The sequence below is a fragment of the Chiloscyllium plagiosum genome, unplaced genomic scaffold (genome assembly GCF_037043375.1).
Source record: "Chiloscyllium plagiosum isolate Xiang-an unplaced genomic scaffold, Cpla_swu_hap1 HiC_scaffold_13, whole genome shotgun sequence".
NCBI lineage: Eukaryota > Metazoa > Chordata > Chondrichthyes > Orectolobiformes > Hemiscylliidae > Chiloscyllium > Chiloscyllium plagiosum.
In genome coordinates, this window is record NW_028270151.1 from 59186548 (window position 1) to 59208808 (window position 22261).

Genomic DNA, 22261 nt, shown 5'->3' on the forward strand with positions numbered 1-22261 from the left:
TTTAGAGTTAAAATTATTTACTAAAAAATTGTGTATTATATATAAAAATCCTGAACACAACTGCCAGGCAATGTTTAAATTCCTTTTTTTCAAAAATTAGGGGAGGACCTTATTCAGATTAACACATAGCCAGAGCTCGCCCGAAGCTCACAGAAACATGGCGCTCTCAAACCTAGGTCCGGTTACGACTGCAAAATTGTCTCCCTTACCCCGGGACCTAAGTGCGCAGCGAGAAACTCGCATTCGCTCCAACATGGCAGCAGCAGTCGCGGTTGCTAGGGGCCAGGCCGGAACTGAATCGAGACGGCGGGCGAATTTTTGGGAGAGGCCGCGACGCTCTATAGGTGGCGCGGGGAGGAGGGCAAGAGTGGGGGGTGTGCAGCGCCCCCCCAGGGTCGGGAGGACCGACTGGCGCCGCGATTGTCCGCTCCGCATCACCGGCAGGGGCGAGCCAATCAACGCCGCCCTTACTGCGAGTTGCCCATTGCAGCGAAAGTGAGGCTGAGCGTTTTACCGGCATTTTGCCTGGTTCTGGTGAAGCCAAGTGAAGTGAAAGGCAGGTGGAGTGACTGCTGCTTATTGTTTCGTTTTCACCATTAGGAATTCAGTAACCGGGGGCAAGTTTACTTCTCGAGAGGCACACGGCAATGGCGGACAACGACAAACAGCGGCTGAAGAATTTCAAGAACAAAGGGCGGGATCTGGAGGTGAATTTGATTTTTTTTTATTGTTCCTTTTAGTGTTTGTGGCGGTGCCGCCGCCGCAGTGACGTCTTTAGTAATTTGTGAGGGAGCCGAGCCAGGCCCTGTCTTGAGGCCTGAACTGAGCTTCCAGGCGTGAGTAAGGTAACCAGGCGGAGACGTTGGAAGTTAAAAGGATACGTCAATGAAGAGGCTTTAAAGTTACTTCGTTCTGCAGCAGGGTTCGAGATTTCCCTGTTGACTAATAACTCACAAGCGACAATACTTAGCATTTTCATGCGTTTCATGAAAATGAACAGCTTCTGAAAGAAAAACGTGCCACTTGCCCTTTTTTAAATGTTACGCAAGTTAGTGATTTGAAAGCAAACTGTCTGTTCCAAATTACGCCGCAGGTCAAACTTGAAGTTTATTTTTACATGACCAGCCCATTTTCATCTGTTAATAAATACAATGGATCGAATCCTCCAGTAGGTTGTCTCGTTTCGGTATATAATGGTTTGTTAAACTGTTTTATGGATACTTAGAAAGTAAATAGTGAAGCAATCATTCTAAGGAATATACATTCCCAATGAGCCAAAATTGTCCCATGAATCGTAGTGCCCGCTGTCTTGACATAATTTTCGGATCTCTCAAGTGTATCAGTACTTCCAGCTCCAGAAATGTTACTTCAGGGGAAAGTTTTGTTGAAATTTCAAGTATAATGATACGGAGGAATGACTACAGGGAATTGTGAAAGTTGCAACTAGCCTGTGTATGGCAGAAGTAATGCACGCGCAGGTGAATCTTTTGAACTGAGAACAAGTTAAAGGCAAAATTAAATTTTACATCATTTAACTTAGTTGGGAAATACTTGACTATTGCCAACATACTCCTTGAGAAATTATACTATTGATTATTAGGAAGTAGAGCTAAAATATATTTGTATTACAAAAGGAACCGATGACAATTGGTGTGATAAGGGCAACTATTGTGACAGGAGTTCCCTCCCTATTTCACCTGAAGAGCTAATCATAATGATGTATATGTAATTGTTCCTGTTGTTCAGAGCAGTTTTTTCACTTCCAAAGTGATAAGCTACTTATGTAAGAATGAAATGAATGACACACATTGCAAGGACTGTAGCAATAATGCTTCATAAACTGGTTTAAACATGCATTACTGATAACGTTGCAACAGGCTGACTAATAACTTCAGGCATTTGTGTTGAATTAATGCAACTTGTGTTTAATCACATTAGGCTTGTGAATATTAATAGCTTAATTTTGCTTTGACAATTTAAAATCTGTATTCATGTTGGCCATTGCAAATTAAAACGCAACCTGCTGTGGGCATAAAGAAAACCATTTATTAAAATCAGAAGTTTCACTGTCAAACTTGCTGGTGGTGAACATAGAAATGGGCGGCACAATTGGCACATGGGCAGCACAGTGGTTAGCTCTGCTGTCTCACAGTGTCAGAGACCCGGGTTCAATTCCCACCTCAAGCGACTGACTGCGTGGAGTTTGCACATTCTCCCCGTGTTTGCGTGGGTTTCCTCCGGGTGCTTTGGTTTCCTCCCACAGTCCAAAAATGTGCAGATTAGGTGAATTGGCCATGCTAAATTGCCCATAGTGTTAGGTGAAGGGGTAAATGTAGGGGAATGGGTCTGGGGTTGGTGTGCTTCGGCAGGTCGGTGTGGACTTGTTGGGCTAAAGGGCCTGTTTCCACACTTAAGTAATCTAATCTTAAAAAGTACAACACAGAACAGGCCCTTCGGCCCACGATGTTGTGTCGAGGATTATTCCTAATCAGAAATAAAATAACCTAACCACCGCACCCCTCAATTCACTGCTGTCCATGTGCATGTCCTGCAGTCGCTTAAATGTCCCTAATGACTCTGCTTCCAAGCAACTCTTCTGTGAATCACTTCAGTGGATTGTGTTTTTAAATTGCACATTTACTTTTGTAGTCAGTATACTGTTGAGAAATACATTTGAACAGTAGAAAACATTAAATGATTTAGTTTCCTAGAGGAACCAAAGGCACCTTTCCAAGTAAAGAGACAAGTGTATCGCTGATCAGTTTGTGGTCTTCTAGGTGAGTACTCAGATATTCTGCCATTTGAGCTAATGGTAACCCATGACACCAAAAAAGATTTGCTTTTATGTTTGGTTCTTAACAGGAAAAAGTCCAAATGTGTTTCACAAAATTGAAAGCAGTTTAGAAGTTGGTACTGAATCCAAAAAGATGATATTAAGATAATGTGGCATGTGACCTCCAGTTTGGTCGTACAGATCGTTTCTTGAGGGGAGAGGTGGAATTGCCTCCCTCGTGGTATTGTGAGTGTACACACAAAATGTGGCCTGCAGTAGTCAAGAAGGCAGCTCACCACCACCTTCTCGAGGGCAACTTGGGTTGGACGATGTCCCACGAATGAATTAAATGGGGAATTCCAGAGGGAAGGTCATAAATGGCTATCATGTCTTCAGGTGTTTATGAAGTAAAGGGAGGGAGAGGTGTACAGAAACTATGGAAGAAGGCTAATTCTTTTAAGGATTATGAAGTTGAAGGTTAAAGATGGACATGGCAGAGACCATGGAGAGAAATGCATGCACTGATGAATATAATACATTTTAGGCATTGGTGGTCGAGGAGCCAAAGTAACCCAGCACAAATGGGTCATTGATGGGCGGAATTTTAGTTGAGCTCAGATTTAATAAAAGATGGAGGTCTTAAATGAAAGTTAGGTAATGTTCTTTACTTTCTGAAGTTTTGAAAGTTTAAGTGGAAATTCTTGTGTATTTCAATCACAATAAAAGCTTAACTTTTTTTTACTGTCTTGAACATAATGTTTCTGTGGTATTGAATAACTTTCATAAGCAAAGAAAATGATGCTGATCCATATGAGGTGATATTTGGTCAGATGACCTAAGCTTAGTTAGAAGTAAATTTTAAGGTGCGATTTAAAGGAAGGAATTGGTGTAATAAGCTGAAGACATACAACAAGACCTTCCGGGCCGAGGGCACAAACAAGTGAAGGTGCTAGAGCACTTAAAATTGGAGATTCTCAAGGCCAGAATTAGATGAGTGTGGATATCTTGGAAGGTTGTGGAGCTGGAAGAAATGATATAAATAGGGTGAAGTCACCACAATTGAAAACAAGGTTTACAATTTTAATATCTAGACATTGCAGGCACGAAAGAAACACTACATCGGACAAACAGGCAGGAAACTTCCCACTAGGATACGTGAACACCAACTGGCCACCAAAAGACACCACCCACTATCAATAGTTTCTATACATACAGACAAAGAAGGATACCAGTTTGACTGGGACAACACACACTTCCTAGGACAGGCAAAACAAAGACACGCACAAGAATTCTTAGGGGTATGGCATTCTAACCAGAACTCCATCAATAAACACATCAATTTGGACCCTATCTACCTTCCCTTGAAAAAATGAACCAAAAATGACTTCACCCACCTCAAGAATCCAATACCTATAAATAGAGAGGTGGTACATACCACCAGTGCTTCACCAGAGACACTCACTGTTATCTAGTATGGTGACAGAACGTCTGAAAACAAACCTTCAAGCTCACTGAGCTAACTTACAAGCATTGCAGGTAGTTCAATTTTGAATGATGTCAAGTTTAGAGATGAAAATATGGAAGTCAACCAGGATTGGATTGAAGTATTCAAATCTAAAGCTAACAAAAGCATGAATGAGGCTTTCTCGGATGATGAGCTGGTACAGGAGTTGGGTGGTGTTTAATTGTCTTGGGGATGACATGAATAAGAGCTTGATAGTTTCCATTGGAGTCAAATATAATATAATCCAACTCTAATACTAAATACTAGAGTATATATATGTTCAATTTTGCCCATTCACATGTCAACAAATTCTGATGTTTAAGATCAGAAAAATCATATTGTGGTACAATGTGTCCACAGTGTATTGGAATATTTTCATCCAAAGCTGAACTACTGTAGTGAATTCTCAATCAGGGTGTTGACCTAGACACTCTGGTTGTACTTTTGCCTCTCTTGCAAAAAGTTTGTTCTTGCATTATTCCAGAGACCTGAACTCATAATATAGACTGATTCTAGACTGCAACACTGTATGTTATATTAGGTGCAATGTTAAACCAAGTGCCCAGCCTGTCCTTAAATAAAATCTAAATGCTACAGAGGCTGAAAAACTGAAACAAACAGAGCATGCTTTAGAAACTCAGCGGGTCTGGCAGCATCTATGGAGAGAGAAACAGAGTTAACATTTCAAGTCCAGGATGACTCTTCAAAACAAGTGGTGTCAGCCCAGCCTGTTTAGCTTATGTTCTCTGGAGCTATGGAGGCTGAAGGGTGATCTTGCAGAGGTTTATAAAATTGAAGGGCATGGGTTGGGGAGCCTAAAATATGGATTAAGGGCAACTTTTTCACACAGGGTGTCTGCATGTATGGAATGAGCTGCCAGGGAAAGTGGTGGAGGCAGATGCAATTATAACTTTTTAAAAGGCATCTGGATGAGTACATGAATAGAGGGATATGGGCCAAATGTTTGCAAATGAGACGAGATTAATTGTGATATCAGGTCAGTATGGACAAGTTGGACAAAAGAGTCTGTTTTGATGCTATACATCTGACTCCAGTCATACTGTACTTAAAATGTCAACTATTTCTGTCCCTGCAAATGCTGCCAAACATGCTGAGTTTCTTCAGTGCTCTGTTTATCCCAGTCTGTTGGTCCTTACGTTTCTCAGTAGTACCCAAATGAATGTCAAAAACTGAAGATATTTTATGGTATACAACTTAATCAAACACACCACTTTGATTTAAAGCATTGCTACATCTTCAATCATTGGACACATTTAATGGAGATTTCTACTATAATAAAAATAAATAATGACAGACCATGAAAACCTGAAATAAAAATACACAGTGCTTAATACTTATCAGGTCTGACAGTGTCTATACAAACGGAAGCAAAAAGGTTTGGTGGAAAATCATTGACCTGAAACATTAACTCTCTCTTTTTGATGCTGTCAGTCCTGGTGAATAATTCCAGCATTTTCTGTTTCTATTTCGGAGTTCTAGCATCCAGTGTTTTGTTTTTCTGATCCAGGTTTATTATGTGTTGTTGATTAAGACTTTCAGATATTTTCTGATCACCCTGTTCAGTGATGTTATTAAACACCTCTGGAGCAAGTGGGACTTGGACCCAGGCCTCCTTGCTCAGAGGTAGGGACACCACCATCATGCCCAAATAAAATAAAGCTTTTAGTTTACATGGAGGTAATGTGATCAGAACACTTTTGTTTTCCTCTTGCATCAGCTAATATCCTGAGCTATTGTACAGGTTTTCTTAATGTAAAACTTGGATAATCTATGCAGAAAAGTCTGATACTTCTGCAATGAAAACCAGTAATAGGTGGGCATTTTAAAATTTCTTGGTCCTGACTAAATTTCCATTGTATGAGTTTAAATTAATTTGTCAGTTTCTTAGTACACGTATTGAAACGTTTGAAGTATTGTACAAAGTTGATGAAAATGTAATGCTTTTTATGTTAAGTTAAACATGTGTACACCAATGAGGACGTTGTCTTGGATAACAGACATTTTATTCATTTCACCTGGATAAACAATGATACAACCAAATTGTTGAAGTTAATGTTTGCCTGTCTTGTTTAAATATATTGCAATCCCTGACATGTAAAGTGTCAAACTCAGAAGTGTTCTCATTCTGCTAGCTCTACCTTGAGGATTAGTTAGGGTGATGAGCAGTTCTTTTATTATGTAATATGCAGGTTTGAAATGACGTTTATATTTCAGATCCCTGTAATTGCTCAAAAGAATTGGTTCCTTTTCAGGAACTAACTTCCAAAAGTAATGATATGGATTATATTAGGAAACGATCTCATTCAGGGTGATGGGAAGAGTAAAAACAGTTATTTCATGATGAACTTTGTATGTCCGTGGTGACAGATTTCATGTTGGGGCATAGAATAAATTTCTGATTTGGAATACCGTGTCCACGTTTGTTAGCATTGTGTGTCTATTGTTAGGAGGAGGAGCACTTCAGTCCACTTGAATTTCAGAGGAGCAGACCTAACTATCTCTCAATTTCTCCACCCATTCCATTCATTGTTGTAGTTTCTTCTCGAGGGCTATCAATACAATAGTTTTCTGTTGTGACCCTACCTTGAATTAGTTATATTAAGTTGCTCAAAGTTCAACGCATAGGATCCTTAAAACCAGTAGAATAGTTTATCAGTCTGCACTAGATTTGACAGACATTGGGAAGACTGTTTTAAACCATTGAAAATTTACATCTCACTTGTTTCTTAACTTTGAGAATCAAAAATAAAATTGCATCATTGTTAATTAACTTGTGAATTTCAACTGGTACTGCACTTAAGAATCCTAACTTGAGAATATGCTTCGAGATTCTATGACTTAATATTACTAAAGAGCACCCGAGCTACAAATCTTCGCACAAACTTTGATCACTAAAGACTTAAGAAGTTGCAAATTTCAACTACTCAACTGCTTGCCTACGCAGTAATTGCTTCCTATTTGGGATTGTTTCAATCACTTACTTTCTAATTTTCTTTTTACTTGGTCAGATGTGAGCACATGATTAGAATATTATAATTTTGGGAGTATTTTCTTTTGATTCTGAAAATTTTCTGTTGATTCACATGTTCCATTCTACATGAGTTAGTGCCATCAAATGAGTAGTGTGCTACGTTATATATATATCATTTCTGATTGGGGTAGAAAGGAAGTGCTAATGCTTTAAACTAATAATTCATGTATAAATTAATTTAAATATGTTGAGTGACACACTGTATTTTATTATGAAATTGAAAAAAATTTAGTTACACTTACCAAGATCATGATTTAGAGCTTTGCCATGATGTTAGGATCATTGCTGCCTCACAGCGCTAGAGACCCAGGTTCAATTCCCGCCCCAGGCAACTGACTGTGTGGGGTTTGCACGTTCTCCCCGTGTCTGCGTGGGTTTCCTCCGGGTGCTCCGGTTTCCTCCCACAGTCCAAAGATGTGCAGGTTAGGTGAATTGACCATGCTAAATTGCCCATAGTGTTAGGTAAGGGGTGGGTTGCGCTTCGGCGGGGCGGTGTGGACTTGTTGGGCCGAAGGGCCTGTTTCCACACTGTACGTAATCTAATCTAATCTAAATACATGGAGCGATCAGTGCTATTTAGAAGGATAGATTAGCATATGCTCTGTCTTCAGAATCTTTATAGTCTACTGAGGAGCAGAATTTGAGATATGGGAATGGATATCTCCACACCCTCAGTCTACCTCTGGTGCATACAGACAGATAAAATGGAGGAAATATTAGAGCATATTTGTTAGTAAATTACCCTACCTTTAGTTGTTTACTGGTGCTCACCAAAACACAGATATAAATGTAAGGGAACAGAAATTATTTCCATTGGAGATCCCCTGCAATCAGGAAGAAGTTAAGCAGCTAGTAAATAAGGCAGTATTTTAGGTCAAACGAAGGCATGCTTTAGGTAATGCAGAAATATATCTGTTGAATCTCAATGCAGTTTCTGCTTTGCTTATTATCTGAATGTCGCGTGTTGAGGTGTGTTAGTAATGAACATATTCCTGTTGGAAACAATCCAGGCTCATTTCAATTACCATCCTTACCATCAGTAGAGAGAATGAACTGTCATTGCATTGGTCTGCACTTAATTCAAGGAAACATTCTGGAAACGTATCGGGTAACCTGTATTATCATCAGTATATCCCTCTGCCTCCTTTGGAGGAATGGTTCTGTGTTTAAACTTTGTGAACAAACTTGTGTTTACATGCATTGCTTCAGTTGGAAACATTTTATCAGTCCTTTTCCCTAAACTATGATATCTTGAGTTCTAATTTTCCCACTTAAGTTTGCATAATTTTGGAGGATGGTTGTGGAAAAGTTGATACTCTTAATGAAATGAAAGGAAACACTCCACTACGATGTGGAATATGCTAAGGCCATGGAAGTGAGAGGGATTAGCGAAAGGCATATTTGGTTGAATGGGATTTGTTTGGTCAAGAGCAGGATTGTGATAGAAATACACATATAGAGAAAATAAGCCAGAAATAATTCTAAATGGTTGACAAAACATTTCCAGTATGATACCTATTTGCTTAAGAATTTAGTTGATTGTTCCTTTTGCTATACTAATTAATAGTAACGTTGTATTCCGTGCTATAAAATAAATTGAGCAAAAGAAAGCAACTGGTTTACCTGTAACATTCCTGAGGAGTTGCACTGCTACTTTGTATTCATCTATGGAATGATTATTCAGAGGAATACAGATAGGAAAGGGCGTTAATACAGACAGGCATTTGGAAAAAGTTTTGTGACTTGAAACCAACCCAGAATTATTAAATACATACATGAGGTGGTTGCGCACATTTTTGATATGATTTTCAACAGCCTGTAAGTTTCACGTGTGAAAAGCATTGGTGAATGGTGTTACGCTGTTAAGTAAGGTGAGGGGGAGTTCTGAGGAAGGTCACTCAACTCAAGATATTAACGTTGATTTCTCTCCATAGATGCTGCCAGACCTGCTGAGCTTTTCCAACTTTTGTTTTGTTGGAGAAGTTGTTAGGGTTACACATACAGTTGAATCATTCTTTTTTGGTTTTTGAAAGGAAAACTGTTGAGCATACGAGTGCTGGGGCCTGGGCAGAAGAATTATTCGTTTAAACAGCAGGGCAAGAGGGCACATAATGTGGAGAAGGAAAGCATAATTTTGAATGAAAGATGAAAACATTGCTGCAATATGTGGCACCGGTATGGTGGCAATTAATATTGAAATGCCAATATAGGTTCTGTTGATATCATCTTTCCTTTCAAAGAGTACAAGTGCTGATTTAATATATAACTATTAACTGAACTTTTTGCTTTGCAGTTTTGCATACACTGGTTATTCCATATGATAGATATTTTTGCTTTGATAATATCTATCATATCTGTTGAATACATTCCTGTGACATATAAGCATGTATAGGAATGCTAAGTAGGATTTTCACACACAGTTTAAATTTTTTGCTTTGGTTTAAATTTTGTTTACAGTTTTTCAGTTGGTAGCTTTGTGGAGTAGGTATCACTTCGTTTGGATGATAAGTTTGTAAATAAATACTTCATCAAGATTTGTTGATCTCTTTCAACTGTTTCAGAATCCACATCACCTGGAGCATAATTTAATTTCAGTACAAGCTTATGTGCTCACAGTAGCCATTCTGCATATGTGAACATGGCCAGAATACATCAATTTGTCAATATTTGAACTTGAATGGCAATCGGCGTAATCCAGTTTCACAGTTTCCCATGAACCTCTGTCATTTGTAGTTAAAAGCAAGAACTCATGCTACCTCTCCCCTTCCAGCTACAGGATCAAACTGACAGCTATCCTGGTCTATTGTCCTCAACGCATCAAATATCGAGTAGGCCATCTGACTTCTCAAGCCTACTCTACTATTTATCTAGGTCAGTGCCATTTTTCTACACTGACCCTTGAGAGCTGTCATATCAAGAAATCTTTTGATTAATTTCTTGGGTACATTGAAATAACTGAAACTTCTGGGATAGAATTGCTAAGACTCATCACTCTAGGTGAAAAATTCCTCCTTTGTCTCCAACCTAAAGGACTTAGCTCATATTCTGAGACCATCTCCACAGGTTCCAGAACCTTTAACCAAGGGAATCGTCCTTCCCAAATCTATTCTGTTCAGTCTTGTAAGCACCACATGTATTGCATTAATCACCAAAGTGGCTGAAATGGTGAATTGTTCAGATTTATTGTTAATGTCTCCTTGAGATTAAAGTTTACATTTTATTATCATCATGCTGGAAGAATAGTTTTGAGCTTTTCACACAAAATTTTAAGTAAGCTTTCTCTTTTCTTTTAGTCAATGAGAAGACAGCGCAATGAAGTGGTTGTAGAACTAAGAAAGGTAAGGATTTCTGTTGAAGTGGTACTGCTTTGGAAGGGAAATATAGATTCGCTTTCTAAGTACTCATCTCTGCTGCTCAAGTAAAGAGATCAAGATAAAAATTATACAATGTCACGTGAAAGCTTTTACATTACAATACTCAAGGTGCTTTGTAGAGTATTAGTTTTTGTTCATGTTGAGGGGAAATTGTATGCACGTGAAAAGATTGGATCATCGCAGCAAAATATGTATGCAAGATTTCTGGATTACTTCAGTGTTTAACATTGCAGTGCAAAAAGTGTTATTTCTCAACTGAACATTAATATTTTTGTTCATAATTAGAATAAAAGGGATGAACATTTATTAAAACGAAGAAATGTACCTCAAGAGGATACTTGTGAAGACTCTGACCTTGATGGTGACATCAGAGTGGTAAATTCCTTTTACAGTTGCATAAATAAATACCCTATAGAACTTGGGGCTCAGATTTTGATACTGACTTTAACTGATGAACACTGTGTGGGAAACTTGTCTCTACTTTATAACATCAGTTTTGATTGCATAATTGATTGGCAGTAGTCAATTTGTGAGAAATATTTTGTTTTTAAAAAAGTTAAATGAATTTAACTCTCAACTTTTAAAATGTTTTGAAAACTAATATTTTGATTTGTTCCCTTTCTACAGCAAAATACATCATTAGAAGCCATCGTGCAGGTGACTAACTTTCATCTTCAAGTTGTACTTCTGTTGACTGCAGTGTAAATTTGAATATTTACTAATTGTAATAATTTTATCAAACAGAATGCTTCCAGTGACAACCAGGGTCTTCAGCTGAGTGCAGTGCAGGCGGCTAGGTGAGATTGTCATGCTTTGAGTTTTCTGACTTTTGATATATTTTTGAGATTCTCAGTAACTTCTTGAAATAAATGACATTCATTTTCTGTAGATTCTTTAGAGGCTGTTTGTTACAAAGAATATATATCATTTTATTCATTCATGGATTATGAGCATTGATGACAAGACAAATATTTATTACCCATTGTATATGCCCTTGAACCATTGGAGTGATTGGACTCCCTCTATGCTCTTAGGGAGGAAATGCTGCGATTTTGAAAAATATGAAACAAACTGATTATAGCACATGTTAGGCAGTAATATACTGGCATGATTAATGATTGACTGACACATAGAAAACAGTAGGAAGGAATGAGTCATTCTCAAATCGGCAGACTGTGACTGTTAGGGATACCACAAGGATCAGTGCTTGGGCTTATACTGTTTGTAACTTATATTGATGATTTGAAGTTTGGGACCAAGTATGATATTTTCACATTTGGATGATACAAAGCTAGATTGGAATGTGTTGTGAAGATGACAAAGCAGCTTCAACAAGATTTGGACATGGTTGTTGAAAAAAATAGCAGATGAAATTTAATGTAGAAAATTGGAAGGTATCCATTTTAGGAAGAGCAGATATGCAGATTCTTATTTACATGAAATGTAGATGTACAAAGAGATTGTGGTGTCCTTGTTGATATGCTAAGACTAGCATGCAGTTCAACAAGCAACTGGAAATGCTAATGTAATGTTATCGTTTATTGCAAAAGGTTTTGAGTATGAATAATGAATGAAGTATTGCTTTAATTGCATGGGAACTTAGTTTTTAACATATCTGGAGCAATGTGTGTTGTTTTGATCTCCTTGTCTCAAGAAAGACATTAGTGCCATAAAAGCAGTACAACAAGGATTCACCAGACTTGTTGCCATAATGGCAGGACTGTCCTGTGAAGAGAGATTGTGAAAACTGGACCTGTAGTCTCTAGAGTTTTGAAGAATGAGAGGTGATCTCATTGAAACCTAAATAACACTGAAAGGAATAGACAGGTAGATGCAGGTAAGATGTTTCCCCGCTTGGGATGTCTAAAACCAGAAGATATCACTTGGATCTGAAATGAGGAGGAAGTATTTTTCACTGAGTTGTGAAGCTTTGGAAATCTGTATCACAAGGGCTGTGGAAGTTCAGTGTGTGTGTGTGTGTGTGTGTGTATTTATGGCACCAGTTGATAGATTCCTGCTTATCAATGGAGTTTAGGATTATGCAGGTGGGTTGGGTAAAAGGCATTGAAGTGTTCAATCAACCACAATCTTATTGAATCGAAGGGCCGGTTCAGGCTGAATGGTCAACTCGCTCCTTATAATTTCCAAGTTAACTTGGGTGGGACATGGAGGAGAACTTGCAGATGTAGTGTTCCCATCTGCTTGCTGTCCTTGTTCTTTTGGGAGATGCAAGTTGTATATTTAACTGATACTGTCAGTAGGACCTTTTTGAGTTTGTCTGTCTTGTAAGCAGTACACATCACAGGCACAGTGCATCAGTGAATATTTGAGATACATTCCTGATCTGGAGAATAGAATGCAAATCCTTCTAGGCTGTCAGGTAGCTTATTTGGCATGCAGTATTGAACATGTAGAAATTTCCTAATGCTAAATTCTGGGAAAATTGGGCTTGTTCTCTTCAATCATTGTCATAAATTGTGTGTTCTTTAACAATTCTACAAGGCTGTAATTGCCTTGCCATTATTGGCAAAAGTGGCGTCCATTTCACCCTGATCTGAATATTCAACCATATATTCTCCATTATGAAGACCAATGAATTCCAACTCCATAAAGTTGCCTGTATCCGTCTTGCCTCAGCTCATCTTTTGAAATTCTTGTCTGTCTTTTTGTTACTTGTGTTATGGTACACCTCTGGGACACCCGGACCAACCAACCCAACCACCCTGTAGCTCAACATTTCAATTCCCCCTCCCACTCCACCAAGGATATGCAGGTCTTTGGACTCCTCCATCGTCAGACCACAACAAAACGACGGTTGGAGGAAGAACACCTCATCTTCCGCCTAGGAACCCTCCAACCACAAGGGATGAACTCGGATTTCACCAGTTTCCTCATTTCCCCTCCCCCCACCCTGTCTCAGTCAAATCTATCGAATTCAGCACCGCCTTCCTAACCTGCAATCTTCTTCCCAACCTCTCCGCCCCCACCCCAGTCTGACCTATCACCCTCACCTTGACCTCTTTCCACCTATCACATTTCCGACGCCCCTCCCCCAAGTCCCTCCTCCCTACCTTTTATCTTAGCCTGCTGGACAAACTTTCCCCATTCCTGAAGAAGGGCTTATGCCCGAAACGTCGATTCTCCTGTTCCCTGGATGCTGCCTGACCTGCGCTTTTCCAGCAACACATTTCCAGCTTATGGTACAGCTTGACAAGCCACCAGTAAGCTCTGGTTTAGATTATTATTGTTTATTCAAATGCTAGGAGATCTGACCGTAGACAGTTTTAAGATTGATCTCTGTAAAAGCCACAAGTTCTCATCTCTTGTCTGTGCTCAGTTTTAATGTGATCATCTTACAATCATAATTTAAACAAATTTCCCTCGGGTTAGTTTGTTTATTTTACACAGTACATATATTAGGCATTATTCATATCCACACAAGGATCCTTATCTAACAGAATGGACAATCTAGGCTGCATCTTCGTTTCTAACACCACTCCTGGCCTGACTGTTTGCCCTAGTCTCATTCCTTATCCTTTCTAAAGTGCACTTGTCAATCTTGCTCTGCTCATTTATTTTGCTAAAAATGCTTCTAACTGAATCTATTTAACTCTTTTTTTTCTTTCTTAAACCTTTACATTTGTGAAATAATGTCCCACCTGGTTCCTTAAACCTCCACTCGTTCAAAATTGTGGCCAATTCTGAACTCTCAATTCACTGTCAGGCCAATTGTTTTCTGCCATTTATTGATTCTAAGGCTGCATTTTTATAATTGTCATTTGTTTTCAAATCCATTCATGATCTTGATCATTCCTATCTCTTGCCACTTGCAGCTCTACAGCCTCTGCTCACTGCACTCAATCCATTTATTACCTCCTTCGTGCCCTGAACTTTTGAGGTGTGCCTTCAGCTGTCTCAACCCCAGTCTCTGGGACGCCCTTCCTACATCTATCCATTCCACTAGATCTCACTCATGTTTAAAATGCTGTTTTTAACCTCCCTCTTTAACCAGGCTTTTGGATAGCTACCTAATATCTCTTTTTAGCTCAGTTGTTACATTTTGTTTAATGTTCATGTAAGCTGTGTGGAGTGTTTTGCAATGTTAAAGGTGATGCATACTTGCAACTAATTGAAGCAAAAGCTTCTCAAGTTTTCAAGTAACTTTTTGCTGTCTTTATTCCATTCACCAGGAAGTTGTTGTCAAGTGATCGCAATCCACCAATAGATGATTTAATAAACTCTGGCATTTTACCAATTCTCGTACATTGTCTAGAACGAGATGACAAGTAAGTAGTGCATACTGATATTTTTATTTAAAATAACCTGTTTTGATCTCAAATTGTTCTGAAATTTTAAATCTGTATAAAGAAAATGAGTTATTTGCTTTTGATATTTAATGATTAAATTGAAACTGCATATCCCAAAATTACCTGTGACTTTTGTAATTTGCATTATTCTGTTTTATAGTCCTTCGTTACAATTTGAAGCAGCTTGGGCTTTAACAAACATTGCCTCCGGCACTTCAGAGCAAACACAGGCTGTGGTTAAATCAAGTAAGTGCCTTTTTCTCTTGGGTTCTGAGATTTTGTTCCATTATAAAAGTGATCTTTTAAATAATCCATCGAGCTTTGTTAAAGTTATATGAGTGTTCCTGAAAATCTCAATTTTAAATTAAATGTTTTCTTATTAAAACTAATGTAAAAGTTGTAAGTTAGTTTTGGAGGAACTTCCTCATCATTTTTTAAAAAAAGTTAAAATTGAAATACTTTGCATTGCTAAATACCTATATTGTAAATTTAAATACTTTTCAAAATCAGCGAGTTTTGAGAAGATTTGTAGCTCAGTTTTGGATGTAGATTTGCTCGCTGAGCTGCAAGGTTCATTTCCAGACGTTTCGTTACAAAGAGATGCATGAGAATTCCTAGAAGCATGGCATTCCAACCGGAACTATATCAACAAATACATCGAGTTCGACCCCATCTACCACCCCCTGAGAAAAGGAACAGGAAGTGACTTCACCACAGGAAATGACATCACCAACCCAAAGAAACCCAAACATATAAATAGCAGGAATTTTCAGCATTGCTTTGCCTGAGGTGCACTGAAGACGTTACCTAGTAGGGCAACGAAACGTCTGGAAATGAACTGTGCAGCTCGGCGAGCAAACCTACATCCAAAACCTTTCAAAATAAAGCAACATGTTGGTCACTGCAGTCCCTTCCTGTCGGTGAACCTTCAACTTGAGGCCTTTCCATCACCCTCACCCACCCTGTTGTTGCTGACTTTCCAACTAGCCCCACCAGTTCAGCAATTCAGTACCATCAGAACTTGTACTTTGACAATGTCAGTCCTCCAGCTTCAAATTAGATTTGGACTTATCATCTTCCTTGAATGGGAATGCAAGTTCAAATGCCAAAGCTCTGAGGCTGTCAAAATGCAGGCCCCAACAGTGCTTAAGTACTGAGCTGAATATTACAATTGGTGTCCTCAACACAGTTACCCTCATCCATTCCCTAATCCAATCCCTTGCTCCTGACCTTCCAACCTGAAGCATCTCCTAGTTCCAGGCTTACCATCTTGCTGAACAACCTGCTCCCTGACTTGGCCACTCTCTGCTTCGCTTTCCTGAATCCGCACTGAGTGAGGGAGCTCCAGCAGCATAATGATCTTGAGGCAGTGACTGTGTTGAGGACACCAATTGTAATATTGTAGTTTGATTTATTATAAAGGAAAATGTGTGTCTAACAAGAATAAAATTTCATCATTTTTTTAAATTGCAATATAATTTTTAAATTGCATTTCTTTTCCTTTTAGATGCTGTTCCTCTTTTTTTAAGACTGCTGCACTCTCCACATCAGAATGTGTGTGAACAAGCGGTTTGGGCTTTAGGCAACATCATAGGTATGTTTGCTGTTTTGTCATTGTTTATTCTAAAACTAAAAAGATTAATTATATTTTATTTCTGCAGTTATCAGCATTATTTTCAGCTTGCTGCTTGGGTATTAAACTGATGTAGATGGCCTTTAAATGAAAATTGGGCAATTTCTGTAATTGGAGGTGGGGGTTTACAATACCATTTTAACAGCTGGTGGTAGATTAATTCAACCCAGAAAATGGGAATTGCATGTTATGTGGGGATGCAATAGAAAAGTTGTAATGTTTGAGGTTGAAATTTGACTTTAGGTTAGCTTTCTCATGTACTGATAATGCCAACTTTATCTTTCTACCTGTTTCCTTCGCTACTCAACTGTCTACATATTGCTAAATTAAATACGACTTACTTGTAGTTCGTTATTGGACACTCTGAAACCATCAACTTAGACCTCTGACACAAGCAATGTGCTCCTACTAATTAATTTGATTGTCCGTTCTCTCAAACTGAACAAAATTTTAAATGAATTTGTCTCTCCGTTTTAAGCATTGCTTGTAAGACTCCTGCCCTTTGGTACTTGATACCTGAAAACCTTGTAACAGCCTTTGTCAATTCCAGACTAGACCTCCTTCAGTGCCCACCTTATTGGCCTCATGTCCATTTTCTGCCCCATGAACTATCCTTTGTCCAAAGTGCTCATTTGTGTCCTCTCCCTTTTTCACTTATCTATTATTTTACCCTCCTCACTGGTTTATCATGTTTCATTATTAACTTTGTTTTTCACGCTTATGTGCAAGGCCATTCACAACCTTGACTTGATCAACTCCTCCAGTCCTATAAAACGACTCCTGATCTTCTGTTCCTTTAATCTTAGCTTTCTATTAATCTCCTACCGGATCATTGTTGCACATTTAGAACCTTTCAGCTGCTTTAGGGAACTCTCCTCAGACTATTGGATCTCGACTTCTACCATGAAACCGACTTCTGCATCATTTGGCAATCATTTCTGTGAGGTGTCCTGATATTTATTTTTTGTAAGAGATTGTAAATTCAAATTATTTACTATTTATAGGTGTCCCAAATTTTAAGATGTTTATCCACCTTAATGCATCGAAAGTGTCCTTAACAATATGTGGTATTTTAGTGTTGAATTTACTATTTTCGTTTTATTTTGCTGGCAAAGACATTAGTGTGCAGCGAGTGTCCAGATCACACTTGGTATAAGTTATGGGTTTGACCAGAAGAATGACTGCAGTTTCTTTTACCTTGGTACTGAAGAATTTTCAATAATGCATGGGCTTACTGAAAACTAAGAGCCTATGTTTTTCAGCAGTATTTGCAAAGCAGGAAAGTGCTTGCTTTGTTCTTGATTAATTTTCTATTATCAACTTTATAGTTTGGCAGATATTGGATATAAATATTTTGTTAGAAGAAATGGATGAAACAGAATACCTTGTATAACTGCTGTATTATGTTTTCAATTAGATATTTCTTTATAACATTTTACTTTGAGACATTGTGTAAGTGAAGTCACAGCAAACTGTTTATTAACCAATACCTATGGGACACGGAGTGTGCGGTTGATAAAATATTCCAGTTGTTCAAGATGTCCGCATGTTAATGTAAGAATACATAGAAATGTAATATTGGGGTATGCAATCACTGTATACTTTGATTATAGTATGAATCATTAAATAATAACACAGCCTTACCTTAAATAAAACTTAACGGCAGAGAGCCTTCTCAATCACACCCTCAACTGACTACTGAGATCGCGATAATATGCTAAACTTCCGGTATTTGATGTATATAATTTTTGCCACTTTATTGAAAGTCCCGGTTCATAATGTGCCAATTAAAACCATGTTTGCTGTATATAATCAACTAATATGTTGACAGTATGTTGTGGTAGATTCTATTTTTTTTGCACTGGGAAATTTGCCTAAATATGATTCAGATGCCACCTTGGTTCATTTGCCATTCGGGTCTCCTGTTCAGAAGGTTGTATTCACAAATGTAATTTCAAGCACATTATCTGAACTGATACTTCAGTGCACTGCTTAGTGCTGTATTGTCAGATATACTGTTCTTAGATGAAATGTTAAACTAAGATCACTGCCATGTTTTAAGGAAAGGCAGACAATTCTCTACTTGGCCAACATTTATCCCTCAAAGAGAATGGTCATTTCATCCCTGTGTGTTAGAGTTTGCTATGTTCTGTTGACTGCTGTTTGATAACAAAAAATACTGGGTTTACTGTGAAGTTCTTTGAGATGTCCTGTAGGTGTAGTCTGTCTTTTAGGCTTTAAATGATGTCACTTGCATGTGAATTGACATTTTGTATATTGTGCTTTGTGTAATGAAACTGAATTATTTTTCTTAATTGTTTAAAATTAGGGGATGGCCCTCAATGCAGAGATTATGTAATTAGTCTGGGAGTTGTGAAGCCCCTACTTTCTTTCATTAGTCCATCTATACCTATTACCTTTCTTCGTAATGTCACATGGGTAATGGTTAATCTCTGCCGTCATAAAGACCCTCCCCCACCAATGGAAACAATTCAGGAGGTAAGTAAATTGAGGTGTGTCGATTTGTTTTGCAATTTTAAAAATAACTTACAGCTGAATTGTTGAAAACTTAAATTGACACTGACCATACTCTTTAAAAAAACATCTTTCCTAGATTCTTCCAGCGTTATGCGTGCTCATCCACCACACAGACGTTAATGTAAGTATTATGAAGTCAGCAAGCATGTAGCATCTTAATAGTGGGAGTAGTTTGCTATATTTAGGAAGACAAAGTGCATTCCCTTTAGATCTCCTTCAGTTCTCTAGCAGCATCTAGCTCCCACTCTTGCGATCAAACTTTCTTTGTATCCCAACCCACATTCATCTTTTGTGGCCATCTGCAGCTGCCTTGACATCACATTGGTACTTAAATCCTTCCACCATCTGACTTATCTCATGTTTACAGCCCTTGATAACAATATGCTTTTGTGTACTTCAGTCATCTGTCTTAATATTGAGTTAATTTATATTATTTTGTTTTGTTTTGAAACAACTTTCCCATCAGTAAGTGCTTAAATAAAATTCAAATTGTTGTACAAATCAAAATTTGAGAGATTTGTACAACGTTTAAATAACGCACTTACTGCGACTGGGTAACACATTGGATATATTCATGTAGTGCGAACTTCGATTTTAAAAAGTCTTTGCATCTTGAATGATTATCTGCATTTTTTTGTTTTGTAAATTGTACATACCAAATATTTAGAAGAAATCTTTTGACTAAGCAGATAATCTATTCTTTGCCGATTTATGTTCAACCAGCGGGCCACACTGTAGCATTTCTTAGTGAATTAAAGTACAAGTAAAGATTGTGAAGAAACTGAAATTAAAAAAAAAATCTAGGTTCACCATTGATAGTAGTCAAACTTTTGCTTTTTATTTATTATAAAGATGTTTAAGGAATAATTGGATATTAAGGAAATGATTGCAAGTAATATGGATTTTGGATAGTCAGATGATGCTTAACAAACTTGATGGAGGTCTTTCACGTCATTAATAACTGTAGGAGATGGATGAAGTTTGATGAATGTTGTTCATGTGACTTCAGGAACCTTTCCAAAGTACCGTACCTGAGATTATTGGAGAAAATGCATGGTTTTAAAACCAACGAGAAGTGGGATTACAAACTCATTATAAAGGAAGAAATGGTTGGAAATCTGGAGTGATGTCCCTTTGGATTCTGTTTTAGAATCTTTCGTGATCAGTGTACATCAATGCTTTTAACATAGTGAAAGGGAGTTGGTGCCCTAATTTGTTGATAGTAATTAATAATTTTTAGGATGAAAATAAACTGTAAGCGAATATTAATGAGCTCTGGTAATGGGCAGCAAAGTGGCAGTTTAGGTGAATGTGTGCTATCTTTTGGCAGAAAAGATAAAGCAAATGTTTGGAGCAAGGATTAGTGCTGCAAAAGAGCAGGGGATATTTTAAGAGACTAAACAAAAAAACCCCAAAAGAACTGTAAACATTGGAAATTAAAAGCAAAACCAGAAATTTTCGAGAAACACAGCAGATCTGGCAGCACCTGTGAGAAGAAAGCAGAGTTAATGTTTTGGGTCCATTGACACTTCAAACCATCTGAAGAGGGGTTACTGGACCTGAAACATTAATTTGCTTTTTTTTCACCAATGCAGCTACTCTTGCTGAGTTTCTCCAGTTTGTTTGTAATTCCAAGGTCTAGGATATCTACAACATTGAAAAGCATTACTGTAAGCATTCTATCTGCTCCTCAATTGCTTAAAATGAAAAGTATACACTTGCTGCATGTAGTGCACAACTTAAAAACCTGATGGTGTGACTTGTGTAAAATGCTATCAAGACCAAAATTAAATGTTGAGTGCAAGTTGTGATGCTCACCCAAAAGATCGGAGCAAAACTCATGCTGATTAATTTAGCTGTGGCTTGGTGTGATAAAGGACTTGAGACATTACTTTTTCCCTTTGGAAGAGTTAAGGAATAATTTTACTGAAGTGTTTAAAATGTTGAAGGAATGAGGCAATGAATTGACCCAACTATAATGCTGAGATTAATTGTACATTTTACAGAAGTTTTTGAGAATTGTTTATGAAATCCAATGAATACTGTACAGATCATGATGCATTTAATATGTTAGATGGATGATGTAAAGTGATTCAGGTTTTTAGGGTCTGGGTGAATCAATGTTGCTCATTTAAGCATTGTTGTAAAGCTAAATGGTCTATTTTGTAATTTTTATGAAAATTAATAAAAGCATTTTCATCACTAACTCAAATTTTCCAGATACAAATTGAAAGACCATAATAAATATTGGATATTTGGAGTGTACTTGAATTATTAATATTCAACTCGACAGAGTCCTATGATATTGCATATACTATGTAAAAGTGAGGACTGCAGATGCTGAAGATCAGAGTCTAGATTAGAGTGGTGCTGGAAAAGCACAGCAGGTCAGGCAGCATCTGAGGAGCAGCAATGAAGGCCTTCATTTCTCTTACATCCTGTGTCGCTTTATCATTACTCTTCTATTTCTTTATCTTTTTGGGTGGCAGATGTTGGTTTGAAAGAAGCAGGCGATAACAGCTGTAGTTGGAAATTACCAAAATTTGCTATTGGATTGCTCTGTTCTCATCCCAATTGCTCATTCTTGTTTTTCCCATCCATTATTCCCATTGCAATCTGTGTCCATTTGTCTCTGAATGATTTCCCTCCTATCACTTTGTTTGCATCAGGGAAGGTGATGACCTTAGATATAATTGCTAGATTATTAATCCAGAGAACCAGATAATGTCCTCGTTCATGGTTTGAATTCTGCCACCGCAGCTGGTGGAATTTGAATTCAGTAAAAACTGGAATTAGGAGTGTAGTTGTGAGTATGAATTTATTCTCGATTGTTAGCAAACCTATCTGGTTCACTAAAGTCCTTCAGGAAGGAAACTGCCATTCTTGTCTGGTCTGGCCTACATGTGACTCCAGATCCACAACCAATGTGGTTGACTCCAACTGGGGATGGGCAATAGTTCCTGGACAATAGATATCCTCATTTTGTGAAGGAATTAAAAACAAAAATTCTCTTCAGTAGACACACAACACTTGAATTGTTCTCATATTTTTCCTGCAGATACTTGCAGCACCCTTTTAAC

The 22261-nt window shown here is 37.9% G+C and overlaps 1 protein-coding gene across 2 annotated transcripts in view; it reads left to right on the forward strand.

Moving 5' to 3' along the window:
• The first annotated feature begins 516 nt into the window (after positions 1 to 516).
• kpna4 (karyopherin alpha 4 (importin alpha 3)) overlaps positions 517 to 22261 on the forward strand; it is a 33421-nt gene continuing 11676 nt past the window's right edge. The window contains exons 1-10 of one of the 2 annotated variants that reach the window (XM_087993638.1): positions 517 to 707; positions 10623 to 10667; positions 10989 to 11078; positions 11331 to 11360; positions 11448 to 11500; positions 14894 to 14989; positions 15171 to 15256; positions 16518 to 16604; positions 18973 to 19142; positions 19258 to 19302. In XM_087993638.1, the coding sequence (XP_087849764.1) occupies positions 648 to 707; positions 10623 to 10667; positions 10989 to 11078; positions 11331 to 11360; positions 11448 to 11500; positions 14894 to 14989; positions 15171 to 15256; positions 16518 to 16604; positions 18973 to 19142; positions 19258 to 19302 (762 nt within the window). In that variant the 5' untranslated portion in view covers positions 517 to 647. Of the gene's footprint in view, positions 708 to 10179; positions 10201 to 10622; positions 10668 to 10988; positions 11079 to 11330; positions 11361 to 11447; positions 11501 to 14893; positions 14990 to 15170; positions 15257 to 16517; positions 16605 to 18972; positions 19143 to 19257; positions 19303 to 22261 lie in introns of those variants that run through there. The other variant, XM_087993639.1, reaches the window with a different exon arrangement.